At 39.4% G+C, this 20,049-nt stretch overlaps 2 protein-coding genes across 3 annotated transcripts in view; both read right to left on the bottom strand.

Annotated features, from left to right (window-relative positions):
- The window catches only part of LOC113061356 (thrombospondin type-1 domain-containing protein 4-like), a 31,512-nt gene extending 22,468 nt beyond the window's left edge, over window positions 1-9,044 (bottom strand). The window contains exons 1-7 of one of the 2 annotated variants that reach the window (XM_026230399.1): window positions 8,766-9,044; window positions 8,051-8,099; window positions 7,443-7,494; window positions 6,917-7,092; window positions 6,490-6,778; window positions 5,181-5,283; window positions 3,898-4,034 (exon numbers count right to left, since the gene is read on the bottom strand). In XM_026230399.1, coding sequence (XP_026086184.1) covers window positions 3,898-4,034; window positions 5,181-5,283; window positions 6,490-6,778; window positions 6,917-7,092; window positions 7,443-7,494; window positions 8,051-8,073 — 780 coding nt within the window. In that variant the 5' untranslated portion in view covers window positions 8,074-8,099; window positions 8,766-9,044. Of the gene's footprint in view, window positions 1-3,897; window positions 4,035-5,180; window positions 5,284-6,489; window positions 6,779-6,916; window positions 7,093-7,442; window positions 7,495-8,050; window positions 8,100-8,253; window positions 8,287-8,765 lie in introns of those variants that run through there. The other variant, XM_026230400.1, reaches the window with a different exon arrangement.
- Window positions 9,045-10,350: 1,306 nt separating this feature from the next.
- The window catches only part of lrrc49 (leucine rich repeat containing 49), an 18,296-nt gene continuing 8,597 nt past the window's right edge, over window positions 10,351-20,049 (bottom strand). The window contains exons 11-18 of the mRNA XM_026230404.1: window positions 20,009-20,049; window positions 18,548-18,723; window positions 16,383-16,469; window positions 14,372-14,606; window positions 13,498-13,683; window positions 13,303-13,412; window positions 12,351-12,498; window positions 10,351-10,883 (exon numbers count right to left, since the gene is read on the bottom strand). The exon at window positions 20,009-20,049 is cut by the window's right edge and continues 43 nt beyond it. Coding sequence (XP_026086189.1) covers window positions 10,662-10,883; window positions 12,351-12,498; window positions 13,303-13,412; window positions 13,498-13,683; window positions 14,372-14,606; window positions 16,383-16,469; window positions 18,548-18,723; window positions 20,009-20,049 — 1,205 coding nt within the window. The 3' untranslated portion in view covers window positions 10,351-10,661. The remainder of the gene's footprint in view (window positions 10,884-12,350; window positions 12,499-13,302; window positions 13,413-13,497; window positions 13,684-14,371; window positions 14,607-16,382; window positions 16,470-18,547; window positions 18,724-20,008) is intronic.

Below are 20,049 nucleotides of genomic sequence, written 5' to 3'. Positions count from 1 at the left end.
TTCATCTCTGTGTGAAGTTTTAGCAGATGACAAATTTGCAAACTCATTCAAAATATAAAACAAATTTAATTTTGCATATGATTAAAGTGTAACACTTTACAGAAAGCTCCCATTAGTTGCATTAATTAACAACGAGCAATACATCTGTTATAGTACTTATTTATCTTTTTTAACATTAGTTAATACAAATACAACTGGTCATTATTAGCTCATGTAAAGTCAGAAAATGCAATAAAAAAACATTAGAATACTGAGATAAAAAGTTGCAATTACCTTTTTTAGTTCGTATTCTGTGGCAGGAACAAGGTTTCATAGAATCTACATGCGCACCAAGACAAGAAAACCTATCATTGCAAATAACTACATGAACAGATAACTACAACCTTTTTGTGAGATGTAAAGTCAGAATTGCGAGAAAAAAAGCCAGAATTGTGAGATGTAAATTCAGAACTGTGAGGTGTAAAGTCAGAATTGTGAGATGTAAAGTCAGAATTGTGAGATGTAAAGTCAGAATTGCGAGATGTAAAGTCAGAACTGTGAGATTTAAAGTCAGAATTGTGAGATGTTAAGTCAGAATTGTGAGATGTAAAGTCAGAATTGTGAGATGTAAAGTCAGAATTGTGAGATGTAAAGTCAGAATTGCGAGATGTAAAGTCAGAACTGTGAGATTTAAAGTCAGAATTGTGAGATGTTAAGTCAGAATTGTGAGATGTAAAGTCAGAATTGTGAGATGTAAAGTCAGAACTGTGAGATTTAAAGTCAGAATTGTGAGATGTTAAGTCAGAATTGTGAGATGTAAAGTCAGAATTGCAAGGTGTAGAGTCAGAATTGCGAGATGTAGAGTCAGAACTGCGAGATGTAAAGTCAGAACTGCGAGATGTAAAGTCAGAATTGCGAGCTGTAAAGTCAGAATTGCAAGATGTAATGTCAGAACTGTGAGATTTAAAGTCAGAATTGTGAGATGTAAAGTCAGAATTGTGAGATGTAAAGTCAGAACTGTGAGATTTAAAGTCAGAATTGTGAGATGTAAAGTCAGGATTGTGAGATTTAAAGTCAGAATTGTGAGATGTTAAGTCAGAATTGTGAGCTGTAAAGTCAGAATTGCGAGATGTAAAGTCAGAATTGCGAGCTGTAAAGTCAGAATTGCGAGATGTAAAGTCAGAATTGCGAGATGTTAAGTCAGAATTGTGAGATGTAAAGTCAGGATTGTGAGATTTAAAGTCAGAATTGCGAGATGTAAAGTCAGAATTGCGAGCTGTAAAGTCAGAATTGCGAGATGTAAAGTCAGGATTGTGAGATGTAAAGTCAGAATTGCGAGATGTAAAGTCAGAATTGCGAGCTGTAAAGTCAGAATTGCGAGCTGTAAAGTCAGAATTGCGAGATGTTAAGTCAGAATTGTGAGATGTAAAGTCAGGATTGTGAGATTTAAAGTCAGAATTGCGAGATGTAAAGTCAGAATTGCGAGATGTTAAGTCAGAATTGTGAGATGTAAAGTCAGGATTGTGAGATTTAAAGTCAGAATTGCGAGATGTAAAGTCAGAATTGCGAGATGTTAAGTCAGAATTGTGAGATGTAAAGTCAGGATTGTGAGATTTAAAGTCAGAATTGCGAGATGTAAATTCAGAAATGTGAGACGTAAAGTCAGAATTGTGAGATTTAAAGTCAGAATTGCGAGATGTGGAGAGAATTGCGAGATGTAAAGTCAGAATTGTGAGATGTAAAGTCAGAATTGAATGAGGAAAAGTCTAAATAGCAAGAAAATATCTTTATAATTGTGAAATAAAAAATTGCAATTACCTTTTTTAGTTTTTATTCTGTGGCAGAAACAAGGTTTCATTAAAACTACATGCGCACAGACAAGAAAACCTGTTTATACCAAACAACTACATACACAAATATCTACAAACTCCCTGACAAGTACAACATTCTCATACAGTGATCAAATTTCTAATATATTTACACAGAAACTGATGATCATATTTGCTGAGTTCCAAATGCTCACTGAAAAATGTTTTGGAAAAGTCACTCTAAATCCGACCCAAACGGTGTTCCAGCCAACATATGTAAATGTCAAAGCTAATGCGGTGGATTTATTGTATGTAACCTTCATCCCGTCACAGATCCTCCTCGTTACCCGAGGAAGAGATCTTAAAGCTCTGGATTTGTCGACTGATCTCCGTCAGCTGTCAGAAGAATTCAAAGCATCTGAGAGAAATGCCACAAAACAACCTACAGAGGCGGAATCGAACCGTCACCGCATTATTTAACCTTTGCATGTTGGCAGCGGCATGTGCAGCTTGTTAATGCGGCGTCTGTGTTACATCTTATTTCTGCAGGATTTGTTGAAGTGACATGTCTGAAAAAAAGCACAGCTGGACGACAGGCAGATTCCGGAGCACTGAAAGCGTGTCTAATTCACTCACAAACACAAAAGATCCTCCGGCTCAGACGGCCGGCAACTGTTGTGCGTCTGACAGTCTTTACATGCAGGATGTGGCACGCCGCTCGGAACTCTGGGTAATTAACGCTTACCCCGAAAAACAGATAACGGAAGATCGGATGAAATAGCAGAATTATATATCTGTAGAAGAGCTTCAATATGGATGACAAAGATGATCGACAACACATGAATTAAATTCTGTTCTCATGAACAAATCGAGACACTATTACATTTTTTATTAAATCTTATTTTTTACATTTTCAGTTTTAATTTTAATTTTACATTTATATAAATTTTCTTGTGTTTTTGTTATTTTATTAGTTTTGGATGTATCTTTTATTAGTTTTATTTCAGTTTTAGTTACTTTAGCACAGCAAATAAATGAAAAATGTTGGCAACAAGTTTATATTTTATTTTATTTCACTTAGCAAAAATGTTTATTATGATTTTATTTTTAATCAACTCTAATATCTCTGTATCACACCCGAACAATAAGAAGCTTGTTCTTATATGACACTTTCATAATATGACACCCTTTTTATTTTACCCACAATTCTCATTACTGTAATGCAATAATGAAAATCACCCTTTTTTTGGTAACAATTTACAAAAAAGTCACATTTGTTAACTAGTTAATTAGTAAATGCATTAGTTAACATGAAAGAATTAGAATTCGCTTACACTTGATTTAAAAGTGTCCTGTTTACAGTGTAATTATGCATTTAAGTACTGAGTAATATTAATTAACTACATATACTTACTATATGGTTAGAGTTAGGATGTAATTATAATGCATAATTAACTGTTATTATAATTTTAAGTACATGTAACGTTGACACCTTAAAATAAAGTGTTACCTATATTTCCTAAAGCAATTATTCATCTTTATTATAAATAAATAAATATTATTACAAAATAACAAATACAACATTAAAAATTTATTGTTGAAAATCATTTTGTTTACAATCAATAAATGATTTAGAATTTTTTGTTCATTGCTAGTTCATCTTAACTAACATCCTAACAAATAAAACCTTATTGTAAAGTGTTACCATGTTTTCATATAGATCAGCATTTACAAAAAAATGTACATTACAAGCTCATATCAATGTTTACATTATTTACAGTATGATGCTGATACTTTGAGGCTATAAATGACATACGATCAAGTGACTGTAAATGACAGGAAACAGCCAGAGAATAACAGCTGTGTGATGTTTTCTTCTTCACTGATCTCTACTGCCCTCTACTGCACAAACACAGCACAGCAGCTCCAGCATTTATTACTGTGCTGCATATGAAACCATAACCACTTTGCACAACCAGAAGCATGCTACTCATTAACTAATACACTTACTTTGCATATCTGATTCAGTATAGTATATAAATGTCTATGACGAGCATATCAAAAAATGACACCTGGAAGCATGTTAGTGCAGTGAGTATCTGATTCCTACCTGACACTGTCCTGCCACACACACAGACGTCTGGTTCTGTCCACACGGAGTGCCGTCCATGACTCTGTCCGCCTGACGCACGTAGAAACGGAAGCCGACGGCGCGGCAGTTGAGCTCACAGCTCTGCTCGCTGGAAACTGATCAAAACATAAGAGACGCAATCAACTACACCAAACCATATTGTATCTGGTCAGCGACTTCTCATTAATGAGTTAATGTGATTCTTTTTTGTTACCATGTAATTATTGCATTTTTTATAACCTAGAAATTTCAAATCATACATGAACCACAAATTTTGAGAATTACCAGTATTACCCTCAACAAATGGAATTTAATTATATTTATGTGAATTTATAACTCATGATTGCTCAAAAGCACTGAAATCTATATGAAACCTACATTTTGAGATAAAACATCATAGACACTACATAAATAAGAGTTATTATTAGAAAGGTTTCCAAACAAAATAAAGTACTTTTACTTGAATAAACCTTCACCTTTAGATTAAAAAAAAATTAACATTTATAATTTTACAAAAAGTATTTTTGGCACTAATGGTACTCCATACATACCTGGGTCAAAAGGACCTAAACACGAAATTGGTTAAATGTAATAAATAAAAAAAGTGTTTTAAAATCTCTTCATAAAAATAATTAATAATGTGTATTTTGAGGGTCTTAAAGTGTTTGCAAAGTTTTTTCCTCTCACTAAAATATGTACAGTATATAGATATCTCTCTTCTGGGTCAAAACGGACCCGAGTCTGAACAGAATCCGAAGCCTGTAATGATTCACAGTAGCCACAAGAGAAAAGGAGAAATAAACTAGAAGAAGTCCAAAAATACATTGGAGAATTCTTCCGTGTTGAAAAGAAACTTGTTTGTCATTAAGACAACACTTTGGCACGACTCCACTGTTGGCTCATCTATCGCCTGTGGGTAGAAGAATATTCCACACAAACCATAAACATAAGTGAATATGAATCAAACACTGGCGCAGTTTCACAGTTCATAAATCAGATCTGTTTAGAGGAGAACGTTCACTGTCGCACAGGATCTGACATGCTGGGAAAATCCAAGGCAGCACAAATTAACTCACTGAAATATGACTGCAGCTTTAATTACAACATGATCATTAGAGAGAATTAACAACACAAATATGTGTGTGTCATTCAGGAGGTTTCTCCTCAGGGTTTCTGGCAAAGACAGATTTTTTAAAATGTTTTTGAAATAAGTTTCTTTACTCATTAATGCTGCATTTATTTGCTTTTTAAAATCCGCTCACCGTCATTAAAAGGTTCCCACTGGTAGAATCGTCCCATGAAGAGCTGCGTGTTGAAGGCGGAGCATTGCAGCTCTCTGATTGGTCTGCTGGGTGACGGACAGGCCTGTCAATTCATAAACACACACTGCTTTTAGTTTTGTATCTCTTCAGCGTCTTCAAACAGCATCAGTTCCCTTTAGAAGCCGAAACTAAACACAGTGACATGAACGTTTGTGCTGCTGTAAAAAGTGTGTGAATATTTCATGAGTCGAACCCCTTTGAAACCCTGTTCCTGGGTGTATGATGACCCTTAAAAGTTAAATGTTAGTGAAAGTCAATAGATATTAATTCTGATAAAACACTTTAGACATGCTACTAACTGTACGTAACTACATGTCAACTTACTCTTTAATTTGCAACTACGTCAACAAAATTGTCATTAGTTTGTAAATGTCAACAAATTCTCATTAAATTGCAACTAAATGCCAACCAATTCTCATTCTTTTTTACCTACAAGGTCAATAAATCCTCATTAATTTTTAACTATGTCAACAAATTTGCATTCACTTACATTTAAACTTGTTAATTTGCAACTACATTTCAACTAATTTATTACTTTGCAACTTACATTTCAACAAATTCTCTAATTTTTAACTATGTCAGCAAAATATAATAAATTTTTAACTACGTCAACAAAACGATAATTTATTTGCATTTAAGGCATGTCGACAAATTCCTATAAATTTTTTACTACATCAACAAATTTATATTCACTTACACGTAAAACGTGTTAATTTGCAACTATATGTCAACTAAATCTCATAAATTTTTAACTACGTCAACAAATGAATTTGCAGGCAACAAACTTACATCAATTTACGTGTCAACTGTTGTTATTTTACAACTACATGTCAACTAATTTATTACTTTGCAACTTACATGTCAACAAATTCTCACATTTTTAACTACGTCAACAAAATATCATTAATATGCATTCATGTTAGCAAACTTACATTAATTTAATATCAACTAACCTATTGTTATTTTACAACTACGTCAATTAACTCATAACTTTGCACTTAAATGTCAACAAACTCTCGTTCATTTGTAACTTCATGACAGCTCACTCATTAATACGCAACAGATTCTCAATATTTGTATTTAAATGTTAATAGATTTTAAGCAGACAAGCTACTAATATTCTAATGACCGCTAGATGGCATGCAGTTGCAAGGTAACTTTATCGTTAACAGAATGTCTAAAGCAGCATGAACAGATGTATACTGCACATGACGGTATATAATCGGAGGTGTTCCTCTGCAGATGTTACCGTGCTGTTGCAGATCTTGTGCCGGTTCGGGGCTCCAGGGCAGGGGTTTGGTGCTGGGCTCTGCACGGCTGCGGTGTTCATCAGCGCTCGGGTGTGTTGGGTGGCTGTGTGAGAGCGAGTGTTTTGATACGGGCTTCTCTGATGAGTCCTGTAGCTCCAGTGTGGGACGTTTGATGCTGATCGTCTCTGTTTGTGTGCCGTTCGGCTGGATTCTTTCTGAAGAGGCGTTGAATACGGCATCGTTCTGTATCCGTACGTCCCTGGACTGATGCGGCTACTGTTCGCTCGCCTTCAATAGATCGAGGAAATAAAGGGGAAATAACATTAGATGCAGAAAATACAGCTGTGCATCACAGAAATAAATTACTCTTTAACAGAGATTCACACAGCTGTTTTACGTCACAATAATATATTCCATGCATCATACTTCCATCCGTACGTGCCGGGGCTCAGGCGTCTCGGGTTCGGCGTGTTCTGTGACGCTGGATACTGTGTCAGACAGACTCTGGTCTGTTCCTGAACTCCTCGGCCGCAGGAGCGCGAACACTCGCCCCACTCGCCCCAGGAGCTCCACGACCTCCACGCCGCTCCTTCAGAACCGCTCTGGATCATGTACATGAAGAGGAAACAAAATTACACTCAGACTGTCAATCAACAGCTGACGGCCAATCAGAGGGCAGAGGGCGTGACCTCACTCAGCTGGACCCTAAAACTCATTCTCAGGGTCAGCGAGAGGTCAGACAGCTGGAGCACATGTGATCACTCTCACTACGACAACACGTTCTCCTGATGATTTATTATTACAGAAGTCCATGTGGTTTTGATTTCTGATTTGTGACACTTTGAGTTCCGATGAATATTATGTGTTATATTCCTCACAATAAACCAGCAAAATGAAAAATAAGAGGGACAGAATCAATCAATAAAATGTTTTCCCTTTATATTAGTCTTACCTGCCTTGTTGTCTGATGACACATGAAGATCGGGAACAGAACCAGAGCGACACTAAAAACACAAAATGACAAGAGTCACTAATGCAGATAGTCTCTTCTGCTCACGGCATTTATTTGATCAAAAATACATTAAAATTGTTAAATATTTTTACAATTTAATATAACTGTTTTCTGTGTGAATCTGTGTTAAAGTGTAATGTATTTCTGTGATGCTCCGCTGTATTTTCAGCATCATCCCACCAGTCTACAGTGATCTTCAGAAATCATGAAAATATGATGATTAACTGCTCAAGAAACATTTCTGATTATTATCAGTGTTGAACACAGTTGTGCTGCACAATATTTCTTAGAAAATGATACATTTTATTTTTCAGGATTCACAGATGAACAGAAAGTTCAGAAGAACAGAATTAATTTGAAATAGAAATCTTTAGTTACATTATAAAAGTATTTGCAGTCACTTTGGATCAATTTAATGTGTCCTTGCTGAATAAAAGCATTAATTTATTATATGTTCTATAAAGGGTTAATGTTTTTATTCAGCAAGGACACATTCAATTGATTGAAAGTGACAGTTAAATGCTAAATGTGTAAACACAGTTCTTCACCTGATGTTCAGAGCCGCTCTCATACTGAAGACTGACTGCAGCGCTGCACCTGTACACACACACACACACACACACACACACACACACACAAACACACACACACAAACACACACACACACACACACACACACACACACCTGTGCATGTCATCAGATGTCACTCAAGTTCAAACGCGTGTGGTACTCTTTTAGACATCAGCTGACCTTTGACCTGACCCTCTGACCTCTGCAGCTGCTGGTCAAAGTGTGTGTAGGAATGAGTAACAAGACCTTTGTGTTAATAACAGGAGTTATCAACAGGACACCTTGTTTTCTTGTTACAGTATAATTACACTTCTAAGAAATGAGTAATATTATTTAACAACATGTAGGCTACTTACAGTAGAGTTAGGGATGGTTGCATACATTTATGTATAATTAAGTAAAATGAAGTCATACATAACTCGTATATACTGTATGTTACCCTGATGTATTACCAAAAATGACCAGTGCTACATGAATACTGTAATAGTGCATATTAAAGTATGGTTTCATTGTGTAAGTATGTGTCTATACAAATGTTAACCCTTTAGGTTCATGAAAATATATATATATATATATATTAATACATTTATTATAGCTCCTGTATATCACAGTTAAATGACAGAAACACAGACAGAGTGTGTGTGGTAATCGTGAGTGTATAGTGTGGTAAAAGAGCAGTAAAAGAGCAGTACCCGTTGAGCTCCAGCTGTTCTAATGGTGAACGCGTTGATGCATCGCGACGCGTCCTGACGCGCGTAATCCAGCGCGTTCATTAATCATCCAGCAGCTCACGCGTGTCTCATTAGCAATAATCTCCATCATTAATGACTTTAACCCTCTTCATGTGCGATGTTTATACTCCAGTGAAAGATTCTCCGTCAGTCAGAGATCCGAGGAGAGACGAGGCGCTCAAAGACGAGTGTGTGTGTGTGTGTGTGTGAGAGAGAGAGAGAGAGAGAGTGTGTGTGTGTGTGTGTGAGAGAGAGAGAGAGAGTGTGTGTGTGTGAGAGAGAGAGAGTGTGTGTGTGTGTGTGTGAGAGAGAGAGAGAGAGAGAGAGTGTGAGAGAGAGAGAGAGAGAGTTTGTTTGTGTGTGTGTGTGTGTGAGAGAGAGAGAGAGAGAGAGAGAAAGGCTGAACCCTCCTTTCCATTTACACTTGCTTTCGGTTTCTATTTAAACAAAGGTGAAAAATCTTTTGTTTGTCTCTCCAACTAAATTCAGGTCAGTCAAACTTTTTCCACTATTAGCTTTTTATTAATCAGTAAAATACAAAAAATTAATCAGTGCTCCGGAAGGATCATATGGTTTGATTTTGACATTCAATATGAGGAAGCGACATAAAAGCAGAATGAACAGAAGGCCTTAAACACACTCTACACACACACACACACACACACACACACACACACCTTGATGCAAACACTTTATCTACACAAACTCAATTTAATGCATTGTGTTTAGAAATGAGTCAAAACTCCACGGATCATGCAGCTCAAGAGCAGGTTTGTTCTCACCATAAACCATCTTCATCTTGAAATCTTGAAATATTTAGAGCTGTTAACTGAATAAAATAAGAATATAATCATTATAAAACAAAATAAAATAAAATAAAACGGACAGTAAGCATGTGTCCTAATAAAATAAAATAAAAATAAATAAGATAATAAAATAAAACTGATGAACAAAGTAAGACCTATGAAGATTATTTCAACCTAAAATAATACAATAATAAAAAAAAAATGTTATAAATGACTTTTGTTGCAGCTCGGGCCCTAACAAAATCAAATAAAAAGTAAAATAAAGGGCCTGTCCTCCAAAAAAAAAAAGACCATATAGGTCGTTTGTGCAAGCATTTATTACGACCTATATTTACGTTTTAAAGTTAATCGCCCTCTAGCGGGCGTAAAAATAATAACAGCATCGCGTTGCGTCTGTCGTCATTAAATCACGACAAGGTCATTACCAATCAAAATGAACGTTTATTTAAATGCAATGTGTGGGCTTTTTACACCGATCTCACAGTATTTCCTACATATCCTATTCTTTCGAATGACCACACCTAACCCCACCCCTAAACCTAACCCTAAATTATGATTTATTGAGCATATACATTTTCGTGCACGTCCGTTCCCTGGGATCGAACCCATGATAGCATGATTACACATCAAGGTATAACGCAATAATCTACCAACTGAGCTACATGAAACATAAACCAGAGGGCAAATAAAAGAGTACAAAATACTAATGTGAAAACAACCTTTTGCCGATAGGGGCGCAATTTAAGTATACGCTCTGATGGGTCGTATTTCAGGGATTTGGATAAACGACCTACACGAGCGTATTGGTTGGAGGACAGGTTGAAAATAAAGTAAAAGAAAAATAAAATAGTTTGATTTCTCTTTCAACTTAATTACCATCACGACAGAGCAGCAGTTTGAGAAGAATCTTCATCAGGTCAGTTAAACGGTTGTCATGTCTGAGGTTTGTATGTGACACATGTATTTCCTCAGGAACACCGTTAGGAACATCAGAGGAACCACAGGAACGAGCAGATCGACTCCGATAACAGTGTACAGTGTACATCAGTGTTCATGTCTGTGATTGGCTGTGGAGCCGCTGGAGGCGTGTCTGTCTGAAGGCCTGTCTGTCTCTCATCTCCAGAACACAGTCTCTCACGATCTCACTGAAGAGCGACGGCCAGAGCTTCTGCAGAGCGTCTGCCTTCACGCAGTGAGCGGATGCTCTGTGGATCAGCCCTCGAAGATACTGCTGCACCATCTCTGAGCGCTCCGAGGCGTCAGCGCCGCCCTCCTGACACACACACACACACACACACACACACAAACACAAGAATTTCAGTCAGCTTTCAGGCCCCACCATAGCACAGAAACTGCACTTGTTAAAATTACAAATTACCTGCTCCTTGCGTCAGAATCAAGGCTGCATCTCATTTCTAGTCTTACTTGATCTTAGTGCTGCGTTCGACACCATAGATCATGACATACTCATAGATCGATTACAAAACTATACAGGTATTCAAGGGCAGGCTCTAAGATGGTTTAGATCCTACCTGTCCGATCGCTACCATTTTGTTTATTTAAATGGGGAGTCATCTCATTTATCATCAGTAAAATATGGAGTGCCACAAGGATCCGTCCTAGGTCCTCTTCTATTTTCAATATACATGTTGCCCCTTGGTAATATTATTAGAAAACACAGAATTAGCTTCCACTGTTATGCTGATGATACTCAGCTATATATCTCAACGAGACCAGATGAAACTTCCCAATTATCTAAGCTAACAGAGTGTTAAAAATGTAAAAGATTGGATGACCAATAATTTTCTCCTATTAAATTTGGATAAGACAGAGATATTAATTATTGGACCAAAAAACACTACACAGAATCTTGTAGATTACAATCTGAAACTAGACGGATGTACTGTTACTTCCTCTACAGTCAGAAATCTGGGTGTTATATTAGACAGCAACTTTTAAAAAGCAAGTCTTTTGAAAATCATATTTCCAATGTTACAAAAACTGGATTCTTCCATCTTAGAAACATTGCCAAGCTACGAAACATGTTATCTGTTTCTGATGCAGAAAAGCTAGTTCATGCATTCATGACCTCTAGACTGGACTATTGTAATGCACTTCTAGGTGGTTGTCCTGCTTCGTGAATAAACAAGCTACAGGTCGTCCAAAATGCAGCAGCTAGAGTCCTTACCAGGTCAAGAAAATTTTACAGTCTCTGCACTGGCTACCTATTAAGTTCCGTATCAGTTACAAATTATCATTACTTACCTATAAGGCCCTAAATGGTTTAGCTCCTGCGTACCTAACTAGCCTTCTACCACGCTACAACCCATCACGCTCCCTAAGGTCACAAAACACTGGACTTTTGGTCGTTCCTAGGATAGTCCACTAAAGGAGGTAGAGCTTTCTCACATTTGGCTCCCAAACTCTGGAATAGCCTTCCTGATAATGTTCAGGTTCAGACACACACTCTCTGTCTAAATCTAGATTAAAAACGCATCTATCTTAAATTGTGAGTGTAGTTGCATCTGATCAAATGATTCTAAAAACCCTGTCATACGTGCACAAACTGACAGTCACCACTTATAAGCTACTACTAAATATTGTAGAAACGTAATTTTCTGTAAAGTTGCTTTGTATTGATTTGTATTGGAAAAAGCGCTATACAAATAAACTTGAACACACACAGTGAGTGATGCTGGACGTGATCGATCAGCATCAGTATACGTGGTGCTGGTCTCACCTCGGGGCTGTCAGAGAGTCTGCTGGGGTAGCTGAAGAGAGCTCGGCTCAAAGTGTCTCCCAGCTGTTTGCCGTTCTCCTTCAGGTCGTCTGGACTCTGACCGCTTCTGCGTCCGCGTCCGTCCAGCAGGAACTGCAGCTGCCGCTTCCTGCAGAGAGAAGGACAGAGCCAGGGACACACGTTCAACAGGACCACTGCATCTGAGATGCTCATGAGTGCGGTCTGAATGATCCACTGTGTGTGGTTTGATTTGGGAGTGTGGAGTGTGGAGATGAATTACAGTCAACAAGAACCACACAAACCTTCTTAACAAATAAAGTTAGGCCATGCCAACCTAAAATTATAATATAATATTTTTTTTTAAATAAACTTAATTTAAATTGAGGCATCTGAAGTACAGGCCAAACTAAAATAATAATAATAAAAAAAACACACCCAAAAAAAAAACATTAAAATTAAAATTGCTGAACAAGTAAAGTAATGCATTTGAAGTCAATGCTAACCTAAAATAATAATAGAATAAAAACATTTAAATTTAAATTAATTTAAAATAAAGAAAATGTTACTGCTCGGGTAAAAAAAATAAAATAAAAAAAATCATTGATTATATTTTTTTATAAATAAATAAATAAAATACCCATGGAGTTTTAATTTTATGAATTGCTATGACTTTTTTTTTTAATCTCCCAGGATTCATGGGTGCAGCAGACGGATGAAAAATTTTCTGAAGAGCACAAGAAGAAACTTTACTTAATACCATAGATTTCAGAGCATTAAATAATCCTGGACAAACACACACACACTGTAGGATGGCAGCTGCTGTGGACATGCACTGGCCTGTCGTCTCACACACACACACACACACACACACAGGTTTTTCACAGGTAATGTGAGTGTTTCAGTCTGTGCTGAAGAATCTCTCTCTCTCACACACACACACACACACACACACCTGGACTCCTCCAGCAGCAGCAGCAGGCGGCAGCGTGGTGTTTCTGTAGCAGCGACGTGACCCAGAGCACCGAACATCCGCTCCGAGGCTATGACCTCATTCATGGTGACCTGAAACACACAAACATCATCACACACACAGGCTCCCGACACACATACACACACACACACACACACTGAGTGCCGCTGCTCGGACCTCGGTGCCGTTGATCTTCTGCAGGTTGAGGTGCTGCAGTCTGTAGATGAGGAAGGATCTCCAGAGCGTCAGTCTCACCACAGGATTCCCCTCGGGATCAACAGTGATCTGCTCCAGACGCCGCACCTGAGCCAGAGCCGCCAGCTGAGGGAGATGAGTGATGCTCGTCTCCATGAACATCAGGTGCTGCGCAGGGCAACAGAGACGCCTCATGATTCATTCACACAGCTGATTTGTTCAGAACTGAAGCAAGTGAACGTCGGTATGAATGATTCACTGAATCACTAACTCACTCAATTAATTCACACAGCTGATTCGTTCAGAACTGAATCAAGTGAACGTCAGTATGAATGATTCACTGAATCACTGACTCACTCAATTACTTAAAACGGCTGATTCGTTCAGAACTGAATCAAGTGAACGTCAGTATGAATGATTCACTGAATCACTGACTCACTCAATTACTTAAAACGGCTGATTCGTTCAGAACTGAAGCAAGTGAACGTCAGTATGAATGACTCTCTGAATCACTAACTCAATTAATTAAAACAGCTGATTCATTGAGAAATGAAGCAAGTGAATGTCATTATGAATGGAAGAAATATTGAGCTATTCTATGAATCCACAGTATATCACATTTGCAGTGGTGCAGATATTGAAGAAAAGCAGCACTCTTGCTGATGGGATATTACTAAACTATATAATATGACCCAATATTATTGAGATCTATAAATAAGCAAACTTGTTATGTTATTAGCACAGCTTACAGACTATTGAAACACTATCGGAGCCGGTTGCTGTGCTTGCACTGATTCATTTGAATCTGCTCGAGCTCAAACATCTGCAAGTGCCTCCCGACCGCTGTGATCCTCACCGTGAGGTTTGGGAACTTGAGGCGGATGCGCAGGAACATGGGAATGATGGAGTCGAAGTGCATGTATCTGAAGGCGACGGCGGTGACGCTCGCGGCCGTCTGAACGCCCCAGCAGCGATCCAGAGTCTCCAGGGCCCCGGGGCCGAACAGACGCAGCGTCTCGCCGTCCAGCTCCGCCAGGTGAATGTCAGACATGGACAGACTCTGAACATTGGGACCGCCGGCGTCCTGTGGCCTGCGAACACAAACACGTTCCTCTGATGACTGAGACGAGCTGGAGTCTCCCGTTACACACGACTGTGTGAAGGATTTCAACATGTTCGGACAGAGACTCCTCTGAGAGGAACATTTGGATGAACTCCAGCCTGTTCACAGGATAAGTTCACTCCAGAGTAAAAATGATCATTTACTCGCCCCCGTGTCATCCAAGATGTTCATATCTTTCAAAAAGATGTCAAAGAATTAGATTTTTTTAAGTAAAGCATTCCAGGTTTTTTCTCCATATAATGGACTTAAATGGGGAACATTTGGTTGAAGGTCCAGATCTAAACAGTATATAAATGTTTTTTTTTTGTTTAGAAAATGATGGTTTCTCTAGAAAAGACTCTTATTCCTCGGCTGGGATCCTGTAGAGGCTGCAATCTGGACCTTCAACCCAAAGATCCCCATTGAAGTCCATTATATAAGGAAAAATCTGGAATGCTTTCCTCAAAAACCTTAATTTATTTGCGACTGATGACAGAAAATCTTTTATTCTGGAAGTGAACTAATCCTTTAAATGAGATCTGTCATCCAGAGAGTATATTGCTTCAATTGTGTTTGAATTTATACATGATAATCACATTACAAGCTTGTGTGCATACAAAACAAATAAATCTCAAAGTGATTAATTCATGTGACCCTGATAAACCAACTGTATTTCTGACTGACGGGTGAATAAAGCATTGAATCAGCATCAGAAACACAAGCAGCTGTCAGTCAGTCACCAGTGTTTCCAGTGTGGTTTTGTTAATTATGATTGGAGCAATTTGGTTTTGAGAGATTCAATTTTGAGAGGTTAATTTAGAGGGGAATAATGCGTTTTTAATGAATGCTCTTGATGAGACACACGTGACTGACGCTGTAATTCTCTGCCCACAGACCGAGCAGAAACACTTGCAGCGCAGACGCTGTTTCATGCATCTGTAGTGCACTTCTGCTCGTTCACTAATTACTCTGCTCCTACGCTGAAAATCATTCATTTAATGGAGCTATTTTACAAAGAGAGCAGCCAAGAAGCTGATCAGTCTGTGGACCACTGAGGCTTTTAGCAAGTATTAAAACACACAAAAGTGCCTGGTCTATCAGGCATCGTCTCTTATAACCGGATTAATCTGATGTTTAGTATAACATACAATAAAAATTATTTATAAATCAACTATTAAATAATGAAAATATATACAATTAAAATAAATTAATCATTCAAAAACAATCAAAATTGGGGAAGGCGTGGCCTAATGGTTAGAGAGTCGGACTCGCAATTGAAGTGTTGTGAGTTTGAGTCTTGGGCCGGCAGGAATTGTGGGTCGGGGGAGTGAATGTACAGTTCTCTCTCCACCCTCAGTACCACGACTGAAGTGCCCTTGAGCAAGGTATCGAACACCCACCTGTTTCCCGGGCGCCGCAGCATAAATGGCTGCCCACTGCTCTGGTGTGTGTGTGTGTGTTCACAGTGTGTGTGTGTGTGTTCACAGTGTGTGTGTGTGTGTGTGTGCACTTTGGATGGGTTAAAAGCAGAGCATGAATTCCTAGTATGGGTCATACTTAGCTGTATGTCATTTCACTTATTATTAAAATAAAACTTTTAGCAATAGTTATTTAAATCAGTAAAATAAAAACATTTAATAAAATAATAAAATAAACCATCATGACCATCCCAACCATCACAGCATCATGAGCACAAACTCAGAGCAGCTGGCCAGTTCTGACTCTGATGCATGTCAGTGTGAGTCAGTGAAGAGGTCAGATGTACCTGGCGTCTCTGGGGCTGTTTGGTCGACTGGCCGATCTTAACCTGCTCTCATTCCCTCCGGCTGAGACTGTGAGCGGACTCAAGCGTCTGTGACAGAGAATCACACCGGTCAAACAGGTCCACTCACACACACACACACACGCATGTACTCTCTCTCACACACACACACACACACACACACGCATGTACTCTCTCTCTCACACACACACACACACACACACGCATGTACTCTCTCTCACACACACACACACACGCATGTACTCTCTCTCACACACACACATGCACACTCACACATACATTCACACACTCTCACACTCACACACTCTCTCTCAAAGTCTTACACACTCACTCTCACACTCTCACACTTGCATACACACAGTCTCACACACATACTCACGCACTCGCATTCTCAAACTTGCATACACACACGCTTGCTTGCAGGCACATACACACACACACACACACACAAAGACAGACACACACACTCACTCTCGCACACAAATTAACTCACTATCACACTCTCGCACACACATTCACGCACTATCGAACTCTCGCATGCAAACTCACTATCACACTCTCGCACACACACTCACGTAATGTCACACTCTTGCACACACACTCACTGTCACACTCTTGCACACACACAGACACTCACTATCACACTCTTGCACACTCTCTCACAAACAAACACAGACACACACACTCACTCACTCATTAACACACTCTTGCACACAAACTCACACACTCTCACACTCTCACACACACACATTCACTATCACACTCTCGCACACACTCATTCACTTTCACACTCTCGCACACACACTCACACTCACACACACTCATTCACTATCACACTCTCACTCACTCACTCACTAACACACTCTTGCACACACACTCACACTCTCACACACACTCATTCACTATCACACTCTTGCACACACTCATTCACTTTCACACTCTCGCACACACTCATTCACTTTCACACTCTCGCACACATACTCACACTCACACACACTCATTCACTATCACACTCTCGCACACACACACACACACTCACTCACTCACTCTCACACACACTCATTCACGATCACACTCTCGTACACAAACTCACTCACTGTCACACTCTTGTACACACACTCACTATCACACTCCCGCACACACACTCACTGTCACACTCTTGCAGGCTCTCACACTCTCTCTCTGACACACACACACACACTCACTCACCCACTAACACACTCTCCCACACACACAAACACACACACACTCATTCACTATCACACTTTCGCACACACTCATTCACTTTCACACTCTCGCACACACACTCACACTCACACACACACACACTCATTCACTATCACACTCTCACTCACTCACTAACACACTCTTGCACACACACTCACACTCACTCTCACACACACTCGTTCACTATCACACTCTTGCACACACTCATTCACTTTCACACTCTCGCACACACACACACACACACACACACTCACTCACTCTCACACACACTCATTCACGATCACTCTCGCACACAAACTCACTCACTGTCACACTCTTGTACACAAACTCACTATCACACTCTCGCACACACACTCACTGTCACACTCTCGCAGGCTCTCACACTCTATCTCTCTCACACACACACACACACACACACTCACTCACCCACTAACACACTCTCCCACACACACACACACTCACTCACTCACTCACTCTCACACACACTCATTCACGATCACACTCTCGCACACACACTCACTGTCACACTCTCGCACACACACACACTCACTCACTATCACACTCTCGCACACACACTCACTCACTGTCACACTCTCGCACACACACTCACTCACTGTCACACTCTCGCACACACACTCACTCACTGTCACACTCTCGCACACACACTCACTCACTGTCACACTCTCGCACACACACTCACTCACTGTCACACTCTCGCACACACACTCACTCACTCACACTCTCGCACACACACTCACTCACTGTCACACTCTCGCACACACACTCACTCACTGTCACACTCTCGCACACACACTCACTCACTGTCACACTCTCGCACACACACTCACTCACTGTCACACTCTCGCATTATCACACTTTGCACACACTCACGCAATCTCACACTCACGAGTGACCTTCACCTGGGCTCGTCTGGCGATGTCTCCTGCGTGTTCCCATTGGTCTGGGCGGGGCTGTGGGCGGGGCTGTATTCTGGACTGATGTCTTCCTTTGAGCCATTCTGGGCAGGAAGCTCAAGGCAGGCTTTAAGCCCCTCCCACTGCTGTGCTGCATTCTGGATTGCGAGTCGACGTCTTTCCTGTGACCAAAGAAAGACAGAGTGCTTTAGATCCATTAGATCCTTCCAGAACTGTGTGAAACTACAGCTGCAGTAAAGAAGTGAATCTGGGTGAATCTCATGAAGACATCTCAAGAAGATGTCTCAGGTTTTTAGGATGATTTTTATATAATTTACTGTAAACTTACACTAAATGATAATTTCTCAACAAAATAGCTGAGTAACTGTGAAGTTCAAGCATATATTTGTTGATAACTAAATCCCACAGCGCCACTTCTACTAGAGAGACGCTGCCATGAAGAAATAATTCAAACACGCAATCGCTCTCACTAATGCATTCATAGGAATGTAATCTGTACTGTGCTACTTTATCTGTATCTGATTTAGAATGAGCAAAAATCTGTGAGAAATAAAACGACCCAAAGGCAAAATAACTGATTGAAATGAGCTGTTATAGGAGCAATAGCCATGTAGCCTGTGTCATATGCCATAGATGTGCACAAGGGGCTTATTTGCTCATTAATGACGTCATCAGCGACTAGTCAACTTCGAACAATTAAAATAAAGCAAATAGATTTAAACAAAGGTTTAAAATAAAAACAATCAAAATCAACAGTGCAAACTATGCTGCATTTCATGTGAACATTAACCAACATCAGAGAACTGTGAACATGCAAATGTGTAGTTAACTTTTTAAAATATGAACTTGACTAACAGTTTTGATGAGATTCACTCATCTACAGTTTCTGAACTGTTCAATATTCATAATAAGGTTCTGAACAGTTGTTGTTTTTCTATGTTCTTGACCTCCAGCTGCTCCTAGAGAATAAAGACTGAATCCTGGGACTGAATCTGTCACACAGATGTCAGAGCTGAAGCATCGCTCTCATCCAAAAGCATTCAATTAGTTCCATCCAGATATCTGGATGAGCTCCATATCCCATCATGCACGTGTGAGATGCTTCCACCCACAAACAGTGCATTACAGGTGATAAATGCACCAGTCCTGCACGTGTGAGTGTGTGTGTGTGAGCACACGGTCAAAAACAGTCACGCATGCAAGAAATCCCTCACACACCACACAACGACTGCAGTAAGAAATAAACAGCAGATCTCGACATTCTTTACTTGAGATGCACAATGACTGAAGATAAGGAGTCTTGCTTTCTGAGAACTATTTTTGGCTTAAAACAAGAACAACTTCCAGCAGAGGACTTTGTTTTCTCTCTGAATTGAGTTGATTTTTCTGAGCTGTCAGAAATCTGTCGGGAGTTCTGGTGCGGTGATGAAGTGTGTGTTTTTATACCTTGTGCGCAGCCTGTTTGTGACTCTCTTTCTTCTTCTCTT

The sequence above is a fragment of the Carassius auratus genome, chromosome 43 (assembly GCF_003368295.1).
Source record: "Carassius auratus strain Wakin chromosome 43, ASM336829v1, whole genome shotgun sequence".
NCBI lineage: Eukaryota > Metazoa > Chordata > Actinopteri > Cypriniformes > Cyprinidae > Carassius > Carassius auratus.
Note: the sequence above shows the minus strand (reverse complement) of the source record. Positions and strands in the feature narration are given on the sequence as shown.